We start from the raw sequence: 27,672 nt of genomic DNA, 5'->3' as shown, positions 1-27,672 counted from the left end.
GCATTTGGACTGGACTGCAATATGGGTAGCTTTATCAGGCATGTATTTGTCCCATGAAATCTGTGACTGTGGTATATATAGAGTTGATAAATATTGAATTGAGCTCAATATAATTCAAGTTTAACCATTTACTGACAAAAATTTCAATAATATTTTCAAACATACGAAATTAAGCAATTTAATAGTTTTTGCTATGTCTGAGTTATAAAACAATGCAATATTGATTATAGACTGTTCCAATTTTCATAGTAAACTTATGAAATAATATTATGACTTACACTCCGAGAAGCAAAAGTGAAGAGTGCACCTCCAGCAAAAGTTAAATAGTATCCTGGATAGAATCCATGCCAAAACGATGAAAGAGCATAGGTCAGAACAGTTCGATATTGTTTGTAACGGTCATAAACTAGCATCCGTAGCCAGACGTTGGTCCCCTTGTTCCAATGTTCTATTGATTCCCTGAGACTAGATCCAAACTGTAAAACATATATAAAGCTAGTTAACAATTTATAATTTACTACGAATATTTGATAAGTATAAACTATAACTAAAGAGATTGACTCCCTAAACTAAAATATACTTAGTTAAGAACATTAAGAGTTCAATAAATCACTCATTGCTGTGCTATAGAGAAAAAGTATATGTTAATTCATCTTGAAACTGGAATCAGAGAAAAACTCACCTTGTATAATAATATTCTGAATATAATACTTTGGGGTTACAGAGGTTGACTAAGTGTTTTAAAACTGACTCAATAAATTTATTCCATTTAAATATATTTTGAAATTAAATCCTAAATTCAAGACTGAGAAATTGAAAAAGCATGAAATAAATATTTATTTCGACTGAAGGATTTGGAAAACTGTATGGTAGTTAATAAAGTTACATTGTTATATAAACATTCCACGGATGCCAAAACAATAATAAAAGCTTAACTTGGTTATTCAGAGTTGTTAAGGAAAGAGGTGCTTGATTTCCCTGAAAAGCTGATCATGAAAACTTATGTATGATCAAAGATCATGACATAGGAAAAACCTGACTTGAAGATCATTGGTTCAAGATCTGAAGCTACCTGCTCTACATTCTCAGATGTTGCATTGGATGTAATTTGTTAGGATTTCCTCAAATCCTTTGTGAGAATAACTGATGAAAATTAGATTTAAAATTACAAAAATATCAACAATCCAGCAGTTCAGCCAATTAGTATTGCAACCCTTTGCTGTCTAAAGGAGCATTATAAAAATCTAAGACCATTATTGGCCACTGAAATTTATATCCTTGTTGATTTGAAGTTCTTATAACCATACAGTTTTCTTAAATCAGATGTCCAGCACTGTGCATTTTTATTTGGAATTTTTGAAAACATTCTCACTGTTTTTCATTAGTGGTGAAGTCTGATGGACAAATATGGTAGTGTTAAGTTTCTGTTTGAAAAGTTGCCATTAATATAACTATCTAACTTATGTAACGAGTTATGTAATGCTTTCAGATCATTCATGTATTTTTTGTATCAAATATTCACACACACTGTACAATAAACCAATTAAGATTTATCACTAACTCTGTGAAGTTTATGAGAATGATGTGATTACTGAAGGTGGAGTGCGTCAGTGGTGCATTAAGTTTAAAAATGGCAGAACTAATGTGCATGGTGACGAACAAAGTGTGGTCAAGCATTGTGACCGATGAAATTGTTTCTGAGAAGTCAATGAGAAGATTAAAGAAGACCACCAATTCATAATAACAGAACTCTTACTTAGTTTTCATAAAATTTCTAGGAGTCTGCTTCAAGAAATTTGTATGCAGAAGTTAGGATACCATACATTTTGTACAAGATAGGTACCAAAAATCAACACATGGCAAATTGGACTCCTGGATGCTTTTAAGTGGGAGGTGTTTCCACATTCGCCTTATAGTCCGGACCCATCGACTAACACCATTGTTTCCAGCAATGGAGACCTAGCTTGTGACACAACTCTTTGACGACGTGGAACTGCAGGAGGGTGTGACTACCTGGTTGAAGTCTCAAGCAGCAGAATTTTATAACGCTGGAATTTAAGAACTAGTTCACCACTATGATAAGTACCTAAAATCGTATGGTGACTATGTTGAGAAATTGTATTTTAGTGTTACTTTCAAATGTATATAGTATTTTTTCTTGCACTTGTCTTCAAAACGTAATATACTTTCTGTATAGCCCTTGTATGTTTTAGAATAACTATGTCACTTTCCAATATGGAAGTTTGTCTCCAAAGTGAAAAAATATGAGATACAAAATTTACATTTCCTTGGCAAATTTTAGCGAAATATAGCTATACTTTGTCTCTAGTGAGGTAGTCATGGAGAAACAAATAAAAAGGTTAGCATTTTTTGTTTTGAACTCCCACCACCCCAAAATGGACAGTTCCATCCAAACATATTTTGTTATTTACAGTAGGAAAAATGGCACAGAGTAGCGAGTACAATGGTTATCGCAAGATAACCGGATCAGGGAACGTCGAGCTTGGCCGCTGCTTGGATGGGTGACCGCTGAGCTATCCTGTCCTTGCAAGCAACCCACCTGCCCAGCCATTGATGGTGGTTCGGAAGTCACCTTTAGGTCATTGGTCCCCAGGTTATGTATTAGAGAGGGCTTCTTAGCCCTAACTTCGCCTTGTAAAATAAGATATCTTTACTTTACTTTACTTAAATGCATTTAACCCAACTTAAGTCTAACTTTAATGAAATTAAAAATGGAGTGCCTCAAGGCTCAGTACTTGGCCCATTTCTTTTTACTATAGCTGTCAATGACTTTTCCTGTAATGTTCCATGTAAATCTGTCCTTTATGCTGACGACACCACACTTTTACATAGTAATTATGTTATTGAAAATCTTTTATTAGAACAAGATGCAATGTTAAAAATGGCTGCTAAGTGGTTTCAAGCTAACTTTTTAGTAGTAAATGAAAATAAAACTGAAAAAATTTGTTTTACAATGAATAATATGTTTGAAAATTTTAAAACTGTTAAACTGCTTGGTATTTATTTAGATAGTAAGTTAAAATGGGATTGCCATGTACAAAATGTTTGTAAAAAGTTAGCTAGAGTTGTATTTTTACTTCGTAAGCTTAAGTTCTGTGTTAGTAATGAAATGCTCATTATATCTTACTATGCTTTTTTTCACACATATTTGATATACGGTGTCAATTTATGGGGTAACAGTAGAGTATCTAATAAAGCTTTTATATGGCAGAAGAAAGCTCTTAGAATAATTAAAGGAGTACCAGACAGAGAGACATGTTTGCCAATTTTTAAAGAATTTCACATTATGACATTGCCTTATATATATTTTTTATTGTCTCATGAAAGTTAAAGAAAATTTAAATGAATATCAAATCAGAGGAAATACTCACGATTATAATACAAGAAACTTATATAAGCTTGACTTACCTCCAATTAGACTAGAAAAAACTAAGAAAAGTCACATTTATATGGAAATAAAACTTTTTAATAAATTGCCAAAAGGAGCTTGGTTAGTTAGTACAGATAGGTTTAAGTCTGTAATTAATAGCTGGTTAAAAGAAAAAGCATTTTATTGTGTCAATGAATACTTTGCCTGTGATACTAGTGATATAAGTTTTTGACACGTTTCATTCTTTCGTTGTTTTTATTCTCTTGTTATTGTTATTTGTTGTTATTTGTAACGTTCTTGTTGTTAATTATTTATTAATTTATTATCCTTGTTAAATCTTTTATTTTGTTAATATTTTAAACTTTAGAGTGGTTGTACAAAATAACTGTAATTATTACTGATAAGTATTTTGACGAAGTCAATTGCATATGTATACTGTGTTTAAAGACTAATAAAGATCTTGATTCTTGATTCTTACAGCTACAATGAAGCATCATTCTTGTGTATTGTACTAATAAAATTCATACTATAAATTGGTTACAGAAAATTTTACACAATAATTATGGCAGTTATATTATTAATTATACAATGATTATAATTTCCAAATTGTCTTCTTTATTTTTTAAAATATATATGTGTATATTATAATAACAATAATACGCTGAAATATACTACATTAGGAGTTGTGTATTCTTTATCTAAATAGAAACAGAAGAACACGTGTTTACAGAATATTTATAATATTTTATAAATTTCACGTAATCTTCAACATGAACAGTTAATTGACCTTAACCCATCCACCTTTTTTAGTTGACCTTGAATTTCTATGTACTTCAGTTCAACAATAGTTTAACCTTTGTAGTTGTTAACCTCAGAAGTGGCGAATATTGGTTATCCATCAATTACATATAGTTTTATGCTGGCAATTGGTTGATAGAGTTCAATTCTTTAGACCATCACTATTTGTTATAGAGCATGAAAAATCAATATCTCAGAATGATTTTGATACCGAAGCATCAATTTCTGTCCTGTCTCAGACAGCCTGCCTTTAAACAGTGTGTATATAAATCAAAGATACATATTCAATGCAATATTTACATTATTCAAGCTGCCATCCTAGTTACATTAAAAAATCTATTCCTAAAAGTCTAACTATTAGAGCAAATAGACTGCTCTAATAAATATGATTATGATTGTTACACTGAAAATTTTAAAAATGTTTTTAGAAATAGAGGATATCCTAACAAAATAGTAAATTATAACATGAAAAAATCAAAATTCTCTACCCTTAGCAACTACAACAACCAAGGGAAATTTATTACCACCTACTATCCAGGGATATACAAAATTAATGGTATAATAAAAACAGCACACAATATTCTACAAGCTTCACCTGTAACAAAAAATGTATTTACTAATCCACCTAGAGTAATTTTGCTACAAACTAAACATCCAGATGGTCTAAATTCAAGATACGGATAGCTGTAGGTATAAATTACACTTTACAATGTTAATTCGTTTTAATTTATAACATTACACATTTAACTACAAATTTAATTTATAACTTAATATTCCTTGTATTAAGCAAAATTATTTACTCTTTATACGTAATTCAAAATTAGTTTTATTAACATATGATGTTTCTTTTGTTTATTATTTTTTGTTGATATATTTACTTATATCTCTTGAAAATGTTTTAAGACGAAATATAGAGAATTTTTATGTTCCTTTTTTCTATTCTTATATATATATATATATATATATATATATATATATGGATATTTTATAAAATTAAATAAAAAAATATGTATCCATTACGCAAAAATGAAGTTGACAATCAGTAGTGAAGTGACCACTATTACTAGATTTAATTGTAACAGTTAGAAGACAAGTGGGCAAACTAACCTCAAATTGTATAACATCGACATTGGACACCAGATCCCATCTTGCACTTCCGTCGGGTGCATAACCTTGAAATCCGAGACCTGACAGATTACAAATAGCATCGGCCAAGAGCCAAGCGTGGTAATACTTGAATCTCACGAGCAATGTGGCAATGCTAAGGTAACAGAGCTGATTAAATATTGTTCTTTTCTCAATAAAATCGTCATCTGTAACATAACATTGCGAGGTGTCATATTTAAAAATACATCACACTTGTTAAGCTATATTTATACTTTAAAGAAAACTGTTTTAAGGAGTCGACAGAACAAATAATAATTTATTTGAAATGGCATACCTCACACTGTAAATTAAAATTATACTTAGAATGCAGTTAATTTTTCAGTTTTCTTTGTTTTTTAATTATTCATTTTATATACAAGCACTTTTGTGGCAGTAACGATTGAAAACTATTTTATTTATTATACTATTAGTTAAATATTGAAACCTGCTTGGTTCACACAATGTAGCACATGATGCCTTCAATAGGATGGTGCCATGAAATTGATGAGAGAGGTAGATCCCTCATGGATTGAATAAATAGCTCTTCCCTGGTTTGGACATCAGACAGAATAATAATATTGAACTTTTATCGACAAAATTATATGAAAAGATTAATGACTTACATACAAAAAATATATATATATATGTTAGAAATAAAAACACATTATAAATATCTAGTGTAGATGATTTAATGGATAGAGGGATTAACTCAATAAAATATATAATCAAAAACACAATTTTATTCTACAGGGTTTGGTACTATAACAGGATATGGTTTATTTCATAGAATGTTGGCAGTTCCTGATAAGCCAGTATAATTTTCTGCCAAATGATTACACAGAATCAAATTTGTTTCAGTAATTGATTCTGTGCTTTCAACGTAATAAAAGTGACAGGGTTAGGCTCTACAATTAAAAAAGAGACTACATAACAAGGGTGCCAAACCATCAGCATAAATAGCTTTATTTTTGGATTAAAAAACAACAAATTGGAATAAATGCAAACTCAATTCCAATTCTAAAACTGCTGTTTAAATCCCTATTCTTTGTTCAAAAGTAATATTCAGTATTTAAAATAATAGTCTGAACTGTACTGTTATTTATTACAGTAACTATCTGAGCATTCAAAATTAGTTCAAAATAAAATCAGAAGTACACACTATGTTTAGAGGAATGACGTTTGTTGATGCTTCTATATTTTTATTTAACTCAGTTCATCTCTAATGCTGGTCACTTTGTACTCTAAGTTCGTATAGGAGGGGCTGCCACACCCAAACCATTACAAAAGAAACTCACAGTATGTGTTAAAGCCACCTTGATTCGGAAACGATTGATTAAAAGGCAAGTCTTCCCCAACCTGTGTCTGAAATTGTAAACAATTGGGTCACAAGTCCAAAACAACAGCTAAACTGGAGTCATGATATGATGTCCAACAACTAGAACATCTAAATATTATTTTAAATATCAATACAAGTTTATAATTAATTAGTACCAGATAGTAAACCACATAATAATTTGTATGCTTACCATGACACTAATTTCAGAAACTTGATTATGAATGTTGCAGAATGTGACAAATTGATTATATTTGAGTTTGGATTAGAGACAATGTAGGTTTAAATCCTGCAAAATCATCAGCTTGTTCGTCATATGAAGTTTGATTAAACAGAAGGCATCGTCAGATGAACTAAAATACACCAAAAATCTCAAAAATAAATAAAAAAAGCAATACAATTAATAAATAAACAGCACATAACATATAAGTTACCCTGTTGTCACAAACACGATAGCAGCTGCTTGATTCAAAGGCTGCCTTTCGGTTAATCAACAACATCATATGACGAACATGCTGATAATGTTGCAGTAACATCAAAACATGTTCTGAAGAAACATATTTTGACTGAGCTGAACGACGGTACTCATTAGTAATCCAGTCTTACTTAATAGTGTTTTAAAAATGTAATGAGAAATCAAATACAATGGAATATATTTTTACATTATACTATAAAACTCTTATTAAAATATTAATGTAGCATTTATAGTGGATGCCTATTAATAATATATATCCTTCAACTTTGATAAAAGTGCATGTTTGCATGTTGACACTACATTCAGGAATAAACAGAACAATGTTGCATGTGTTAAAAATATAGTTCTAGATGTGTTCCATGAGCAATTTACATAATTATTGAGAATGAAGCAAAGGATACAAAGAATTCTTCTACTCCTGTTTGAATCTTTTTAAGGTTTTAAAAGGAATTCTTAAGACAATTGTTGAGAGAAATTATTATAGTCTGAAAGTTAAGGAATTGAAATTTATTGTATGGTGCTCACTGACTCCTAAGCAGTCTCTAGTTATTGTGTTATATGTGTGTGGAAGTCTTCCACAGCATGCCCATTCAAAACTTTTTCCAAATTCCTGGTTTTTAACCAGCAGAAAATTTTTAATTCTCTATTCCACTTTCAAAAATAAATAAACAACTGTAATATTATATTTAATACTTATGCTGAGTGCAACAGTGACTTTTTTCACAACCAGCTGTATTTACAGAAAATGCAATAAAACTACGGTGGCCTAGTAAATTTAATTGCTAGTAATATTTGAGAAATTCAGTGATAATTCATCACTACCACCTATTTTAAGCTGCTTAATTTTAATATCTGTGTTTTTCAACGTGTCGACATAACAAACAACGTGTATACCTAATAATTTTTTTTCTATGATTTTGGAAAACACACGTATCCAATTTGGAAAAATAAAGAGAACAAAGAATTACCAATACACCAATACAATGAGACAGCCTGCAGTTCAGCATTGCAGGTCAGAGATGAGTGATGTACAAACTTTCGATACAAGACTATGATTTTGCTGGTATATAAAGTCAATTTAGTACAACCAAAAAATTAAACCTAAGACTTTTTTAACTTTGTTTAACCTTTAGGAAAAACCAAAACCTAATATCACGCTATTTAAAAGGAATTTGCAGAGGTTCAGGGAAACAGATATATTTTTAAAACTGCAAGTAATATCCTCTACCTTCTACTTTTAAATAATAGAAATGGTAGCTTATAAAATGGGCTTTAAGAATATATTCCATTTACGTGAAGGAGTTTGAATATATATTTGTTGAGACCGTCTCTAAAAAAAATTGTGAGGTTACAATCATCTGGTTTAGTGAAATCTGAGGAAGTGAGAAAGCAATAGACACTGTTTGCATTATTTGGGACCAAAATATTGTAATGGGCTATTGGCGCACCTCAACAATGAATTATTATTTGAAAACCAAAATTCAAAATGAAGGTGATACAATATATTTCATATGTTATATGTTAAATAGTAGTCTAAAATATATTGATCTATTTCTCTGATATCCATTATTTATTTGTTTATACGTTGTTGCTCTTTAAATATATATTTCTTGTTATTTATACTAGATTAAATTTCTTATTTTTATTATATTATATTTGTTGGTATTTTACTCTGAGATTATATTTCTAGTTATTTTTACTACATTATATTGCATTGTTTCATGTGTTTGTTGTTCTTGAAATTACTTAAACATATGAGTATAGTATATATGCTTAAATGTTAGTTGATATAACTGCTTGCACAATGTGTACCATATTTGCACAAAAGTGCTTTATTACCATTCATGTCTTAATTTTAAATCTTTGATTTTCTTTAGTGATGACTTTTTGTTTGGGTTACTACCTTGTATGGTTGACATTGTTTTAATAAATATATTTGACTTATTTTGATTCTGTTGGGTATATCTGATTAATTAATTTACATTGATCATGAAATTGCTATTGCAGTCAGAAATTCTACAATGGAGCTGCAATATTTGAAGTATGCGTGATTGACAATAACTTTCTGTATGAGGTAATGGTAATAATAACTAAACTAACAATAGCCTAATAATGATTTACAATTAAAATACTAAGTTAAGTAGAAATTTATCTGTTCACAACCTGCATGTGCTCCTAAAGTGCACGGGTTTATTAAGCATTCCATTGTACTGTTCCTGTTTGAAATAAACTTTATTGAATCTTTACGTAAGACTTCTCATACACATTGGACTATTTGGTTTGAACGGCTCAAATTGTCCAACCAATTGTCACTGTGTGGATAAAATCATTCAGACAAATAATTTACTGGAGAACTGATGGGATTTCCACCAGCCGTCGTCCAGCCAATGCTGCTCTAACGACAAAAACTGTTCATGGGAGAATTGTCCAGCTGGCTGTCCACAGACTGGCGACAATATTAAGCTACATTTAAAATGGCAAGTAAAGTTGCGAGAGTACTATCAACGTGTACAAGGATAATCAATTTTACTCGCAAGGACTTTCGCAAATACTAGTGACTGCTTTATCACTGGTTATGCAACTTCTTGCCAGTGTAAATGCAGCTAGTTCAAATGAGGTTTGGATGTGACCCTGAAATCAAAAAACAACATCACTTACATTGTTTTAATCTATGTAATCTAACGGTCAATCGGAATGTGTGTGTGTGGGAGCAATCGTGCATAGACCACTGAGACAATCGGTTGGCTGACTTAAAATGTCTTCATTCAGAGTTCTACGGTCCACATGGTGTAAAATACAATGTTTCGGGATTCATTGAGTTCTAATTGAAAGAACTCTTAAATTGATTTTTGATTTCATAAGTTCTTCAAGAGAGGGATATTGTTTTTTATATTTTCTCAATTCTACATGGATACCCGTTTTATTCTCGAGTTTTTTCCAGGTGTGTTAAATTCCTAGCTTATATCCGATGTTCCTGGTCGGGTGGTCACCCTTCTTCCATCTTCCCTACTGCATGTAACATGTATTATTTAAGTGCTCTTGGTTTTGTAAAGTGACATTGCTTAAGTTCATTCTCAACAGTCTGACTTCATGCTTGAGCTAAAAATGCACTAAAATTCACTACCTTTGTTAACAACTGTGACGTTGAATATTTAGTAATTTAAAATAACGTTAAAATAAAAGAGTTCAAAAAAAAAATAAAAAAAATCTCTTACCTTAACCTTTTGTGAACTCAAAAACACAAGTACTGGTATTTAGCATACCTTTTTAAATGAAATTTTGACAGACATCAACCTTGTACTGAACCTCTGCAGCATTGTTTTCATTGTTGTCACTTGATAGAGGTTTACTTTACGAGTAAGTTTTGAGATTTTTAACAGTGATACTTATGAAGAAAATTGTTCCAGAAATTTAACTGTGATGATGAATGCCTTATACAGAGCTATAACATATACATAAAACCTTGACTGATATTAATAATTCTAAATGGTTACAAGAGATGAATAAATATACCTTAACATATATTAAAGTAACATACAGCAGCAAGTTAAAAAAAAAAAATATATATATATATATATATATATATATAGATCCACAGCCTAACTTAGATGCTACACAAAAATATATAGCTAGCTATAGGCAACCTAATTGCATTGTAACGTATTCATAAATTGTTAATTATATTTTTAACTATCAGTTACACTTATAAAAGATAAGTATACCAAAATAGATTTACACATTACACATAAAATTACAACTAACGTACAAAACACCAAGATACAAGCAATAAATAGCAAGGAAATTATATTACCTTTTATTTTGCTAATAGGAAATGACGTGATGAATGACACAAATATAAAAGCACACAACACACTTGCTGCTATCTTTTTTATTACAACTAATTTGGGTGAAGGCTCCAACATAAGCCTGCTACTTCTTAAGTTGCTATCTATGTGATTCTGCAAAAGAAAATAGGTTTAAATAGAAATCAATGTGAAAATCAAATCTAAACCATACTTTACTACAATAATAACAATTTAAATGATCACAATAAAGCAAAACTGATCTGCAGAAGTACTACTAAAAATAAAAACAATAAAACATACAGTATATGAACTAAACATATTATAACTACAATTTACACAACGTTCATGAATGAAACCAACCAACATCTAATAGCTTATTTCAACTGAGTGTAATATTGCGCATTAAAGAACATATCATAATATTAAACTTGTAATAATTGTAAAAAAACAAAATACATATCGTCAAAGTAAAGTTAGATTATTAAATTTACCGGATCTTACAACTGGTCCAAATTTGACTTTGGTTCCAGAAAACCTGAATTATTTAGGATTTGAACAAGTATCCAATGTAAATAAGTTAGAGCCGGCAGTTACACAAATGAGAGTTGGGACAAGTTTGTATACAATACCAACAAATGTTACTTTGAGTGATTTATTACATTTATACTCAATCTATCTTCGCAGAAAAAACTCAGCTTTACAATCACAGAGTTACTGGTGCAGTTCTGTGACAAGAACCGAGCTAAATACTAGGTATGGATATTGGTGAGTAGCTACTGAAGCAACGCCACATTAAAATAATTTTCTTTCAAACTCTTGTGTTCACTTGATAATTTTATTCAATTAGTATTTTTTTTTTAACTCCTTATAAATATGAGTAATCTTTATAGCCTTAGTTAGCTACCTATACAGAAAAGTTCTATACAAATGATATTAAATTTATTAAACAACCACGTTCTACGTTAGTTGTCTCACTAATCAATAATTATTTGAAATTACATAACTGTTTTATCATTGTAGCTCTCTCGCTTTTACTAGAAAGAAAGATATTCATCATATCTAAGTGAATGGTTTTTGTTACGTATACTAATCATTGGGCAGTTTCTGATACCATGGAATCATTCCATTGCCAGAGCTATTACTAGCTTATTCATTTTTAGAAGTATTGTAAGTGAATATCTCAGTCTTTTTACTCTATTCCATTGGACATAAATAGTTCTAGAATTTATATGAAGTTAAGAAGGGATAAAGTATGAAGGTCATCCAGAAAGTAAAGAATGAAAGAGCATAAACCAGGACACAGACTCACCATCATGACACATGGTTGTGTGCTAACAGTGTTATTCTTGTACATTTAACTTTGCTCTACTGACAACATTTCAAAATGGTTGTTGCAATAAATAACACTAATGAAGTAGAAAGTCCTGCCAAGTGTGCAATATAGTGTAATTGACATTTTTTGCCTTTCAAAATTGATTTGTAAATCAAGAGATTCATAGGCTATTCAGAACTAGATGCACTGGATATTGTGTGCACAATGCACATACTATATTTCTTGAAGTCTTGGCTTTATAGAGTTGTTGCAACAGAATATGAGTCAGAATGTTCAGTTTCAAATAGAATTTTTTTAATCACTCCAATTCAATCCCAACCTGGCACCGAATCTGGCGGTATTTCTGGGGAAAACAAAGTTCTCAAGAAATGAAATAATAAAGAAGTGAAACACACAGTAACTTCATTATTAGCAGATGAGAATTACATTAGCACTGAAAAACTTGTCTCGTACTACATATTATTAAGCATTTAAACTTTTTTAGCCATATCCATATATTATATGACCCTTCAATATAAATTATGAATAGAAATAAAGCCTTTGTAACCTTTAAGGCCATCTAATTTTGTCAACTAATCCACCTTTGATAAAACCCTATTTCTAATTATATTTCCAGATTCCAAAATCTATATAAGGATAAAAAAGGTTTTAAAACTAATTTTAAAAGACAATTAATTGGGATGCATCCATTGCCCATGCCACATAGTAATGTTTAACAAGCCAAGAATGTCAATAGGCACATGCAAAAAATAGCACTAAGAGGCAACAATAAACACAAAATTATAAAATGTCCTGTATTTTCTTGTAAAACCTTGCATATGCAATCAACGTACATAAAACTGTGAATTAGGATATAATAATTTGGAGTCAAGATCAAGTAAATTACGAACATCATATCCGTTGTGAGGATAGCAAAATGTAGGCTTCCCATTCATTGTGTGTCATAAACCCCACTACAGACTGATGTACAGTTTGTCAATGGTCAAGGTCTGTGAATAAATATTTTTGTAGTTAACTCTCATGTATCTTTGTGTTTGAAGATTAAAAAAGATTAAATGTAGTTGCTGCATACTATTTGAATTTTACAAATCTCCATTTTTTACTTGTATAATACATATTACAAAACCTACAGTACTTGTATAAACTGTGTCATCAGACAACTCTGGATACGTGATGCAGGCAGAATCAGTGCAGAGTCCTTTAAACAAGTAAAATGTCTTCTTTTGTAAGGAACTGAAGTATTTCAAGCTAGTATTCAAGGTTGGGTCAGGAATAATTTCAACGTCAAAGAATTTGAATTGAAACATTGACAAAATTATTATAGTATTTGTTTTTGTTCAGCTTTTTTACTTTTTGAACAATGGCTGCAGTGCCCAAGAATATGCCTAATAGTACTTGAATGTAAAATACACGTTCTCTCACCAGCATTCACTGTCCCTCATGTGGTTGCAAAGCACAAGTAATCATTCCATACTGTTACAACAGTTAGAATACTATTACTTACTAGGTACCTTTGGTAGAAGTGGTGAACAGCTATGTATGTTGACAGTCCCAAAACAGATTTCAAATTCAGGAAGAATCCAAATGTAAAGCCTCAATTGTACCCTGGGGGACCTTCTTTCCTTAAAATCCTTTATTGGAATTAAATTCAGGTTATTGAGCCACAGATCAACTGCATCTCAATAAGAATGTGCACAAGGAGAAATTCCTGTTAGATATCGAGTGGCAGTCCAGTTGCCAAGTAACGGCTTTGAATGTAACGTGATGTTACTGTCACACAGATTCATGGTCATTGGAATATGCATCACAATAATATTTGTTTATGTAAGATGCTGGAATTGTTTGGCACAGAGATAGTGAGTGAATGGAGTGCCAGTGTTAAAAAAAGTTTGCATGATATGAAAGTGGTAGAACATTAGGATTACTGGTTCCTGAAACTGTATGTGTCAACAACCTGGCTGTAGTTCAACTGCTTTGAATTTTACCCCATAAGAAATTTCAAATGTTTAACACTCATTTATTATTATAGAATTATGGCAGATGAACCACTTTAAAGATATGATTCATACACATCCAAACACATTTTGGTTTTGCAATTCACGTATATTATTACCCAAGTGTAGTCTCCTGTAATGATTCGATCGAGCAGCGAGTCACTATTTTTTTCTTGTTGTAATTTTCCAAAAATGTCAATGAAACAGCCATAAGTTGATTTTTATGTGTTTTCTTTAGATTTGGTACCCATCTTTCACAAAATTTATGGTAAACTAACTTCTGTGTAACAATTTAATGTAACAAACTCCTTGAAATTTGAGGAATGTAACAAACTCATTGAAATTTGAGGAAAACTAAGTAAGTGTTCTTTTATTGTGAATTGGCGGTCTTTTTTTAATCTTCTCATCGACTTCAGAGACAATTTCAAAACCTAATGCATCACACTGACACACTCCACTCAATAATCGCATTTACAAATTTTCTGAGTAATGAAAAAAAATTATTAAAACCTAAGAAATGTTTAGATAATATGGATTAAATGTATTTTTAAATGGAACACCTCCCATAATTTAAAAACTACACTTAATCCTGGTTGAGTACTTGAGATCATCTTTACGGAAGGTATTGTAAATACCCAAAGCCTTTCATTAAAAATTTCCTCCCGTTTTCCCCTTTCCTTTGTCTATTTATGCGTAACCTGCTCCAAAACTTGTAGAAAACAGAAAAACAAAAATATAATATATAGGAAACTTGAGCCTCAGTGTGAAACTTCTAAAGTAATTTACATAAAAAATATCTACTATATTATTTTATTACTTGTACAATCTAATACTTTTTACTAAAAATACTTGCTATAGTAACACAATATACGTAACGTATTCTTGCAGTAAAACAAGATACTCACATCAATTCCCGAAGAATGTTTTAAGATATTGTGGCCATTTACAAATTCTATGTAATCCTTGTAGAAAACCACAGGTCCAGCCATTAGGACATGGAAATGGAAAATGTACGCAAAGTACTCCAACACAGACGGTATCTTACTGTAAAGAACACAAATGATTCATTCATTAAAAGTTTATCTTGTATTAATCAATAACTTCTGTTTAATATAAGGAAAATAATTGTTATAACCATGTCCTATAAGTTAAAAAGTTACAGTCAGGATGGCAATGATGGTGATAAGTCAGGTTTTGATAACGTGAGGATCTTAGTCTTGACGTTATACACCAATAAATTGAAAATAGTTAAAACCCAAAATAATTAAGACGTAATAAAAAAAAATGAGATAAAATCAGAGCTCAAGAACATCTAATAGATTATATAAATGGTTGATTATACAATTATACACAGAAAATTATATACCTTATATAAAACATTCTATTGGATTTAATGACATGAACAGCTCAATATCTTTAACATTCACTTCAAATAATATAATATATTATTTTATTTTATTTACAATTATTTATATTGAAAATTGACACTAGACATAAACAGCTTAATGTTTGAAAAGGTGCTATCCAACATTGTCTGCATGACTACAAACTACTCTAATAAGATTTAAACTGATGTACAGTACAAGAAGTAAATTTCTTAACTAGAACGTAATTTGATTTATTTTAAATTAAAATTACAAAACTTACACAATAAATTATAAGGATACATAAACAACATTTGTTCAGCCTATAGATTCACAAAAAGAGGTAGTATTTTAATGAATAAAGACCACTACTAGTACCTGACAGCATAGTATCTCTGGTTGGCAGATAGGTCATCTTCCTTGTAAGTTAAGCCATCATTCAAGGAACATGCCAGACTTGTAACTTTCTGTACAATAACCATTAATGGACCTAAAACAAATAATAACACGATATGTACAATGGGTAACTAACATCAATCAATTATTATATGCTTGTTCTTTTCTTACAAAATATAATGAACAGAGAAATAATTATTTCCCACCCGTTCTTTTCTTACAAAATATAATGAACAGAGAAATAATTATTTTAATAATATTGTATTTACGTTGTACACCTTTAAAACTTACATAATAAACAACTTAGAAGGGCCAATTTATCTCTATTAATATTATTGATAGAAAACACAGTTACACAACTCACACATTTTATATTTCAATAACAATTGAATTATTCTGGTCAACAGTAAAAGTGCATTCCACCGGGTGGGTCCGTGAGGACCGAATCCGCCAGGGCCGAATAGTGAAATTTTCCGCCAAGACCGAAAACGAAACTTTCCGTCAGCTCCGAAAATAATCCGCCAAGGTCGAAAAATGGACTTTCCGTCAGCTCCGAATTCTAACGTAAACATTCCTATAACCTCGAATACTTATTCGTAGAGTCCGCCAGCTCCGAAATAAGATATTGTCCGTGAGATCCGAATATGTAATATTCCGTTAACACCGAATCCTATAGGGACGAAAGCAGTTGCAATCCCGTAAGGCCGATAAAACTCAATCGTCCGATAGGGCCGAAACTGAAGCATTCCGTCAGCGCCGAATTATAGCAGGAGCAGTCCGTTAGCTCCGAATAAATACGTAACAGTCCGCCAACTCCGAATTGGGAAGGAAACAGGATTTTTCCGGACATTTGCCATCGTTAAGTGAAACAAGAAAACAGTAACACTACGTTTCGAGATCTGCAATCTGATCTCTTCTTCAGGTAAAGAACTAACCTAATACATAATTACAAACTAGGTTAAAATAAACAAATCTTACTAAAGCGTTGTGGCACGCCTGAGTCAGGAATCACAACCTACATGTTGTATGTCAACTTCACTAACACTAAAGACATGCACTTAATAAAAACACTATACAAAACACCAATCATTAAACTAAACTACGGAATACAGGTCACAATATGTCTTCACTCGTCTACTAACCATTTACGACTGACGGTTAGTAGACGAGTGAAGACATATTGTGACCTGTATTCCGTAGTTTAGTTTAATGATTGGTGTTTTGTATAGTTTTTTTATTAAGTGCATGTCTTTAGTGTTAGTGAAGTTGACATACAACATGTAGGTTGTGATTCCTGACTCAGGCGTGCCACAACGCTTTAGTAAGATTTGTTTATTTTAACCTAGTTTGTAATTATGTATTAGGTTAGTTCTTTACCTGAAGAAGAGATCAGATTGCAGATCTCGAAACGTAGTGTTACTGTTTTCTTGTTTCACTTAACGATGGCAAATGTCCGGAAAAAAAATCCTGTTTCCTTCACAATCCTTCCATCGTCAAAAATAACCTTCAAACAAAGATCCGAATTGGGATTTTTCCGCCAAGTCCGAATCTGATTCTTTCCGCGAACGTCGAATATTGGACTCGCCCCCAAGCGGAGAGGTATGCGCGCAGTCGGTGAAATGGGAGGAGCTTAGTGGCGAGTCCGCCCAGGCCAGGGGGAATCACAGGGGGTCCCCCAATCACAGTGTTCCGGTTCACGAGCTCCTCATGCAGCGGCATAATGAGGTGATCGCAACCGGCGGAGAGAATGAGTGGTGATGGAGGGGCCCCTCTAGTGGTGGGAATAATCGAATGAAAATAACTGGTTAGTTCGGTTATTTTATTTTAACCGATTAGTCGGTTATTTTTGCTGCATCCAGTTAAATTAGTCTATAGACTAATTTTTCTATAAGTTAACTGGTTGTGAAGACTTAGTCTATATTTGAATTAATCGTTGATTCTGATCGGTTATTTTAAATTAGTCTTTAGATTAGTTTTTCTACCGACTAATTTTTCTATAAGTTAACTGATTGTGCAGACTTAGTCTGTACTTGAATTAGTCGTTGATTCTGATCGGTTATTTTAAATTAGTCTTTAGATTAGTTTTTCTACCGAATAATTTTCTGCAAGTTAACTGGTTGTGCAGACAGTCTATACTTGAATTGCTCGTTTATTATAATAAGTTATTTTTATTACTGAAATATCGTTCTTTAGCGATTAACTTTCGGTTAACTTTGGTGATTCGTAATTAAAATAAATTATAATTTTGCAATTTGAACGGTAATTATTTTGTAGTGTTATAAATGATATATGATAATATAACTTTTTAAAATGTTATGACTATAACGTATGCACAGAAAAAAGTAATAATACAATTACAGAATTTCGTTTTCAATTACGGTTCTGCCAGTGCGGGTTTGCTTGGAATTTTTTGATTGTATATTCAGGTCCGAACTCAGACCGGGTTTTCGTACAATTTCTTCCGGAGCCAGTCACACGTCTATATGAAGGGACTGTGTCTGGTGGGGGGACACGACGGGGCCCGACCGAATATCTTTACCAGGGCTCGCCAAAGCTAAGTACGGCCGTGAGTAAATTGGCCGCGCCGCGCCGCGTACCTGTCTCAACAGGAATGGTTCATTCCCCCACCACCCCATCCCTAAACTGTGGATAGAATTTAAAAGGTAATCGGTTATTCATTCGACTAAAATAACCGATTAACGACAAAAATAACTGACTGGTTAGTCGGTTATAAAATCCATTCGGTTATCCCATCACTTCGTACAGGTCAGACTGCGGCGGGCTCCGCAACAGGAAGGTTCATTGTTCTCTCGCTCCATTGTAGAGAAGAATGTTATGTGATACATATAAATGACTCAATTAGTCCATCAATGAGTACAATTTGAATGGTATTTATTCTACGTCATAATTATGTTGGAAAAGTGAACGACATTTTAAGAAATAATTTTAAAACTCACATGGAGCTTGAATATTGTATGAACATATTTAGAATAGAATAGAATTCAGAATAGAATATATTTATTTTTCGAAAGTAATTACAATCTATCACAACTAAAATAATCTGGTGCAAAATTATCAAAAAAGATGGTAATAATATTAATTCACATAATATAGTCTTAAATTTGACTGCAATTAAACTATACAATATCACAAATTATCATAATTAAAAGAATAAAAATACTATATATAAGTTTAAATGCAACACACATATTCTAGTATATATCCTATATATATTTACTTTCAAAAACATAGGGCCTCTAAGGCAAAGCCTGTGTAGAGGTTCCTTCTCCAAGATTAAACATTTTGCGCTACAAAGATTTTTATATTTTATTTAACTACATAAATTCCCACTAAATAAATGCATTGTGGCAATATAACTTCAACAAACCTAGCCGCTTAGAATAATGTTTGTTTCTTTACGATATAGATTTAACACAAATTAAACTTGTATATTAATAAGGTGATCAATATTATCTTTTTTTTAAAGCCAAAACTTCAATTTTTTGCAAACAACTTAGCATTTGTACAATTTGCAATGCTTTTCGGAATAATATTAAAAATTCTAGGACCCATAAAACAATAACTTTTTGTAAAAAATGTCAAATTTGGCTTGGGTACTTCCAAACGTTCTTTACACCTTTACACATTATTTAATAACATCAAGTGTAGTCACATTTTCCTTCATCAATAAGTATAATCCTCATTATCATTATATTTCCACTACAATTATTGTACGTAAAATTTAGTTTTAGGAATTTGTGTTGAGTCTACACAGTCAATTCCTTGGTAATATATGCATCATATTTTCATTAGCACATCAACTTTATAGGCATATAGTTAATCGTTTGTTTACATGTGGCCTATAGTTAATAGTTAGTTAATCTCATTGTAGTTCTAGTATGGGCCGGGTATTTATAGAATACTAGCTGTTACCCGCGGCTTCGCACGCAATCTTAGAACCAAAGTCCTTATATTACTTAGTAAAAGCAATTATGATGTAGGCTAATATGATGGAAGTCCTATAAAAATTTTAATTTGTAGGCATACATCAGGTAGATATTATTTAAGTTCATGGTAAATAGTATCAGAGTTTAACTCAATTATTAAATCATGTTTGGCACATGTGGGAGCATTTCTGGTTAAAATTAATTATGTACATAACGTCACAGCTGAATCTGCCTTGTCATCCCGATCAAGAAAAGACAAATCTCAGATCATACAGGTCTCGGAAACTTACTTCGGTCAAAAAGCGTATATTTCTAGTCCTTGTCATATATTTCAGGTCTAAGATATTTCCAGTACCATAGTTGAGTTTGCCTTGTTGTTCTGACGAAGAAGAAAAAGAATATATATATATATATATATATATATATATATAATATATATATATATAATATCTAATATATGTTAGTAATATATTAACATATATTAAAGCATTATTTGATGTTTCAACTGATTTTCCTCAAAAAGGTTGAAAGAAGTTTAACCCTTTTAATTTTATAAAATATTAGGTATACAGTGCTTGGTCAGTAGTGAAATGCAGATAACATAGACAAAAGGTACATTGTAAAATGCACAATGGCACTGGAAATATCTTAGACTAAAAGAAGATTGCAAGTTCCGAATGTGGAAATTTTTTGACCGAAATAAGTTTTTGAGACCTACATCGTAACTTATATTATAAATGCGAAAGTGAGTTTGTTTGTATATTAACATATAGGCCTATTCGTATTCCAAATTATGAAAATCCTCATCTTGGTCTCTGAAGTTGTATTGCAGCAAGGAAATGTATTCAAAGACCTGTTAAATGTAATGTAATGTGTGTAATGTATGTTTTGTGTAAACATAGTTTGCTGACGGTAGATACAATCATAGGTTTAACTATATAGTTTAACCACTATTTTCAATTTGGTTACATTTATAGGCTTGAAAACGTACTGAGAGCTTCATAGTAGCATCACTTATCTCTACATTTTCTGCAACCGCTGTTTAGCACTGAGTAAGAAAATATCCAGATAAGATAATAACAGTTTTTGTGAAAATAAACTCTAAATTTTAGCAAATGTTAATTTATTCTGTGCTTGGTCAGTACTGTGACGCTAATATAAAGGACAGAGTCACTATCTAACTTACTATAAGCTTAAATAAAGTTGGTTGTAAAACCCATCTTAGTTGTCTTGAGAGAAGCTTTTCCCTGCCCTGTATACATATTTTCTTGATCGGGATAGAAGACAAAATTGTGGAAGAAAAGAATGCTAAGTCAACATTAATTTATAATGGCCATATTTAATGTTACGATATTACACTTTTGACAGATTTTCTTTATCGTGGCAACAAGGCATACTACATCGGCGTCGGAAATATAATTCACTCGAACAAGAAGTACTCGTGCACAAATAAAAAGCATACGAAATTGCAAGGCAATCCGTGAGTAACTTCTAGTGATATGATACATTCTATAATAATAATGATTCATTTCAACTTCTCTTTCATGAAGGATACCTCCAGGAAACTATATATTTTTTTACACCTTCATAAATTATATGTTTTGCAATACTACAACCAAAGAAAATTAAATTTACTTTTCATTTTATTAGCGTGTTAGTACTTAAATAGTTTAACCTGTGAATCCGTTTTTATATACTTACCGTGAAAACTTATTATTCGATGCAATTCATCTATTGACATTATTTTGATCAAGTAACAGGATTCGCGAAGGTTGCATAAAAAATTGCTATTCTATGTCTCAGTTCATTCTTAAGATGCACTGTGCACAATCAGACAAACAATCGTACAAAATAGAGTTTGAAACTAAAATTACCTATAATAAAACTCAGTCTTGTATAAATGAAGTTTCATGCAAAATTTTAAACCTTCATATGAGGTCTTTCTTGGCATATCTTCCAGATAATACATTCAAATTTTTGTTCATTAAATTGGGTTTCATATCGGTGTTAAAATCATAAAATTCTACACACTAATTCACTATTAATTTACATATGTGTTGGGATAGTTAGGCTACATGCGTTAATATGTTAATGAGTTTATTTTTGAAATTTATTTATGTTGATACTGTCTCGTTTTTATCACGGTTGCCCAATGTAGTCTAAACATTTAGCCAAATCCCATGGAGTGACATGTACCATAATTTAACTTTAATTAATTTAATTTAGCTTTATGGTACAGTTTTAAGTTTGTAGGTTAGTTCGTTTTCGTGCGGACAGATATACAGACAGACAGACAAACTTACAAATTAAATTTGTTTAATCCCACAAGTTACAGGCCTCGTTAGAGCAGTCAGTGAAATGTGTATTATTATACTCTATTTAACTAACTTTTTGACTTTTTGTTTGTGCACTAATCTATATACACATACAATTTAGAGATATAACGTACCGAAATGGACTCTTTAATTATTGATTTAGTATAATTACACTGAAAAGATACATATACTTATATAATCACTGGTGGTGACTTTTGTACAGTTTATTGATGACAAATCTATAGTTGAACCATTCCTGTTTTGTAAAGATCTCCCTGATACAACAAAAGGACAAGACATTTTTAATTTAGTTGATAAGTTCTTTGAAAATTCCAAAATATTATGGCAGTCCTGTTTAAGTGTCCCATTTATGGGTGGGCACTTCACAGGCTTTCTAACGTTAGCAAAACAGAAAAACACAGATATAGTTTATACACATTGTTTCCTACATAGAGAAACTCTGATTGCCATATCTTTGGCTTCTGGAATAAAAGTAGTACTCGACAGGTGTGTAAAGTTGACATACACAAAATAGCTTACCCACATTTTTCATATTATTCGTTAGTTCTTCGTAAGTTCCTGTTAGTTCTCACAAAAGTTTCGTTAGTTTAGCAATATTAAAAACTTTACAGCCTTAATTCAATGTGTCACCATAAAAATTAGCCTACCCAGATTAAATAATACGTTTTCAAAATTCATATCGTCAGTCCCTCGTTATTTTTCGTTACTTCAGCAATAATATCTATTTTACAGCCCTAATTTAATGGCTAGGCATACTTCACACCGTGAAAAAGTGGCGAAACAAGATTAATGGGTAATTAGATTGTAGTAACATCGATGCAAAATGCATTCCAGACAACATACATTTTTGGTAGGTTTTGTTACGTTTGTCATTCACCACCTTTGTTTTATATTTAACGAAATATTAAGAACCCTTAAGTTTTCATTTCTGGCAATTTGGCCCACGCAAAATAGCCCATTCACTTACAACTGGTTGGAATCCTTAGTATACGTTAGTTTTGCTATTCCCGAAGTTCTTTATGTTGTTATTGTAACGCCTTTGTTATTATAACATAAACGCTATAAAATTAAAATTAAAATTAAATTAATTGGTTTGAACAAAATATTGCTTGTCATAGAAAATAGGTATTGTGAAATATTATGGTGGCTTGATAATTGAAATATTAAATTGTCCTATTTAAACATTATTGTAGTTGCAATATTAATAAATACATATAACAAATGAGTTTTGGGATATTATTTTATTAAATAATAAACAAACATTATAATCCAAAGGAAGTATCATCTGTAATTTACAATTTTAATGAGCAAAATAATATTTTTGCCCTGAACTATCCTCCCGAAGACTAGACTAAAGTTTGAACAGGCTATTATCATTAAATATGAAAGATTTTTGTTGATAAGTCTGCTTCGGAATTTATTCTTAAAGAAGTTCATGTTAGAAAATGCTGCTTTCAAACATACGTCAACCCATACAAAGTAAGAAGTTTCAAGGCTAGTTTTCTGGATATTTATTAAGACAAAGTAGACGTTTTATCCAAAAGTATTGACATTACACTTTCTCTTTTTGATGTTTAACAAATGTATTTTCTTGGAAATCGATCATTTCTATCTTGAGAGCAACTTTATTACTCCCGAAAATATTTGCACCTTCATTGCTCCATTCATCAACAGAATCCAGAGAGTAAATGTTACTAAGGATGTCGACAACAATCTCAATTTTCTTGAAATCTGTGAATTTGTTTTCAAATTCCTTTTTAAGGTCCTTAATGAACGTTTTGTATTGGCCGACGTCAAGCTTGTTGTCACTACTGATTATTTTTTAATTAGGGAAGTGCAGGCGTTCATTTTCAGGATCAATGTTAAAAAGATTTAGTTTGTGCAAAAAGCTTTTTACTTTTGTCAGGAACTGCCATGCAAGCTTTTCTTTGCCTTTAAGTTAAAGTTCAGATTATTGAATTGTTAAAGAATATCTGATAAGAAAGCAATGGATGTGTTTATTCTTTATTGCCAAGAAAACTTAAGTAGGTGATGGTTGATATCTGATCAATATTGAAAAGAAATGTCTTCGTCTTCTAAAATGGTAAAGAATCGTTGTAAAATGCAGTCTTTGCTTTCAACCTTTTAACCACACATTATTTTGCAACAACAGAACGTCATCTTAAGCGTCTACTTCATAAAGAAATATTTTCAATTCACGATGTATTGCACGAAGACAGTTTGTTATTTAAATAATTTCTTGCATTATTCTCTCAAGAATAGGATTGCGTTTGAAGAAAAGCGCAGTATGCTGAATGATATAGTGGTTGGAAAAGAAATTTTCATTACTTTTCCATTGATTTTTAGTAGGTGAACTAGTCGTTTTTGACCCAATAATCGCTGGTGCACCGTCGGTAGTTAGTGATAAAAGCTTTTTAAAATGTAACTCATATTTAACGAAATAATCCATTACCGCTTCGATTATGTATTTCCCTGGGTTTTTCCTATTAACAACAAAATAACTAATAGCTCATCAACAAAAGTTTCTCTAATTTTATCCAAAAAACGTACAAATATAATGAATTGTGCTTCAACAGTAATTTTACAAGAGTCATCCTTAGCCAATATGTAATATTCGGAATTATATAACTATCCTTTCAAATAAAAATGATTTTATTCTACCAAAACATGTGTGTTTTTTTAGTGAATTTGCAGACAATGGAGTTTCAACACCATGTTTTCCGTTATCACTAGAACATTGCCTACATCGGGCATGTGTTCCTTAATTATGTCAGTATCGTTGAATAGTTTCATGTGCTTAGCAAGAGTCCAAGAAATACGTAAAGAAGCCTCTCCACATTCCACCTGCTCAGTCATTGATTTGAGTTGAAGATACGTAGATTGACAGTAAACTTTAGATTTACTAAGATTACTGGCAGGTGTAAATATATCAGCATATTATTTGTGTTTGATCTCATAATGTCGTTTTATAATCCATCTTTTAAATAACGCAACTGTTTTGTGACACTTCAAACACAATGGTACTGCTCTAACACGATTTGGTACCAATACGCGTGAAACAATACAAATCGGTCCATTCTGGCAAAAACTGTTAATTTTCGACTTCCACCTTTCTTGGAATACCTGATGATGAAACAGGTAGTATGTAAACCGTTTGAATGGAAGTACGATAAATATAGCCTATATACAAGTATTTACATGAAAACGTATAATACTTATAAGAAGGTTAGAAAATTAAAGAAAATAATATCGCCTAAGAAATTTCAAATTTTAATTTCTCATGACGTATGGCCTAAAATGAATCCGATATCTAAAGTTTAAAAACATAATGAGTGACCATGTACAAGAAAGCGGGGAGTACTTCCATCTTTTGCTTCACCTGTACTCGACCAAGTTGTAAAAAAGAAACAGTAGAGCACGACTTGAAATTGGCCTTATTCGTTGTTCAACCTCTACAGCGGAAAATAGTGTTAACATTAACCAAGAATGTGAATAATGGAAATCAAGAAGTATTTTGTTTAATATTTTCCAACTTTTACTGGTTGTATTATACTACTATATTTTGCTCAATAAGTTAAAATAAATTAAGTTTCTTTTAAATGTAATTTTTTTCTTTCACTTACCCAAGAAAATTATATTATTTTAATAAATAATATAATTTTCCTGATTTTTGTTGTATAAGTACGTTTATATCAAGTACTTAAGCTTAATCAATGGCATAAAGTAATAGGTGTGCCGTTTTTTGTTGTGTGCCGCGAGAAAAAACCGTTTGGGAAACACTGATCCAGAATAAAAATGGAGGGTTAAGAAACGAGGTTGAAAAAAGTATTGATTGTAACATACCAAGAAAGAGACTTTGCTTATTTATAATCAAAAATCAATTTGATGAAATCACAACTGTGTAAACTTTATTAAATCTGTACACAATCTAATTGCCTTTGATGAAAAACTTGTTCCTTATAACGTCATAGTGACAATATATACCTACATATGGTTATTTAGTGGTATACATGAAAGTACCACTTAAATAAAGTTATGATTAGTTCATCCATCAATTATGAGATGAACAGATCGAACTACGTTATGTGATATTGAGACAAGATATTCCAGGACGTTGATCTCCCAACTACTGTTTTTTCCGGTCAGGGTGTATCTATTTTCAGACATGTGATAAGAACCGTGAGAACCCCGGTAGGGGGAGAGATAGTGGCCAGCATACCTACTGATCTAGCTTCCTTTCGAGTTCATCGCCTTTTCCCTCTTTTAAATCAAACTCTTTCCACTAATACTTGATTACTTTGAAAATCAATGAGCCTCTTCTTTTTGTCACACTTCATTCTATTTATCAGACAATTTATTGGACAATATTAGAACTCTGCATGTTGTGTTTAGAGAGCGATGTCTCTCAAGTTTAGAAATAAATAAAGCTGTCTAATACGCATATTTTATTTAGACCTGAGGTAAGGCGGGAGGTTTTGGAAAACAATGTACACAAATACACTATTTAATTGTAATTTAATGTGCAAATTTAAATCACTAGCTATTCATATTTTTAAAAGGAAAGGAATGAAATCAAATACTTTTCTTTTGTATGTATTATACTAATCTTCTGAAAGAATTCTTCGTCTTGTAAAGGACCAAAGAACATTGCTCTATGTGACAATAACAAAACTATATCCTAGACAGACTAATTCCAAAAATTTTGTAATCGTATTGCTAATAAATTATATGCTTATTATGAGAAGTGTACGTATTGTTAGAAAACCTGAAGGCATTAGTTTTTCAGGTAGTTTTTTTCCGATTTTTCTTTATCTCAAGCCGACCGAATATGTGACTTTCGTATTTAAAGAAACGTTCAGTCTATTCACATGCACATTTTCACATGAACAGTTGAAGGAAACGCTATTTCGGAGGCAGAGATTGAGAAACGTTTCAGAAACCTGTGATAACAAAGGCTTATCTAAAAAAAGATGTTTCGTGTAAGTATTGGTGAAAACTCTAAAACTGTATCAGAGGTATCTCTAATCATGAAACGACAGAATGATACAAACTATAAAACTTTTGTAGACTCTAGTGGATTATGTGACCAAATAAACACAATCCTTACATCTTTACCTTCTACTGACAAAATAGGAGATCTACCGTTAGTCTGTGTACTTCATCCACCAGATACCGAAGAAAACTACAACATACCATATAGTTTGCTTAAAGAAGTGCTTAATACAACACAGACAAGGTGACTATATTTCTGTTAGACGAAACTCTTTACAAATGTTTTTCCTAAATCTAATTTACTTTTGTGTACTTTCATGTATGTCAAGCAGTCTGGAGGTGGCTGTGGGATATAAAACAC

General features: G+C 31.4%; 1 protein-coding gene across 2 annotated transcripts in view; it reads right to left on the bottom strand.

The window, feature by feature from the left end:
• LOC124362608 (lysophospholipid acyltransferase 6) overlaps window positions 1-27,672 on the bottom strand; it is an 89,718-nt gene that overhangs the window by 32,662 nt on the left and 29,384 nt on the right. For both annotated transcript variants that reach the window (XM_046817259.1, XM_046817260.1), the window contains exons 5-9: window positions 16,019-16,130; window positions 15,182-15,320; window positions 10,955-11,102; window positions 5,297-5,502; window positions 279-476 (exon numbers count right to left, since the gene is read on the bottom strand). In XM_046817259.1, coding sequence (XP_046673215.1) covers window positions 279-476; window positions 5,297-5,502; window positions 10,955-11,102; window positions 15,182-15,320; window positions 16,019-16,130 — 803 coding nt within the window. The remainder of the gene's footprint in view (window positions 1-278; window positions 477-5,296; window positions 5,503-10,954; window positions 11,103-15,181; window positions 15,321-16,018; window positions 16,131-27,672) is intronic.

Source organism: Homalodisca vitripennis, chromosome 5 (genome assembly GCF_021130785.1).
Source record: "Homalodisca vitripennis isolate AUS2020 chromosome 5, UT_GWSS_2.1, whole genome shotgun sequence".
In the NCBI taxonomy this organism is placed as follows: domain Eukaryota; kingdom Metazoa; phylum Arthropoda; class Insecta; order Hemiptera; family Cicadellidae; genus Homalodisca; species Homalodisca vitripennis.
This window is presented reverse-complemented; position numbering and strand designations above follow the sequence as displayed.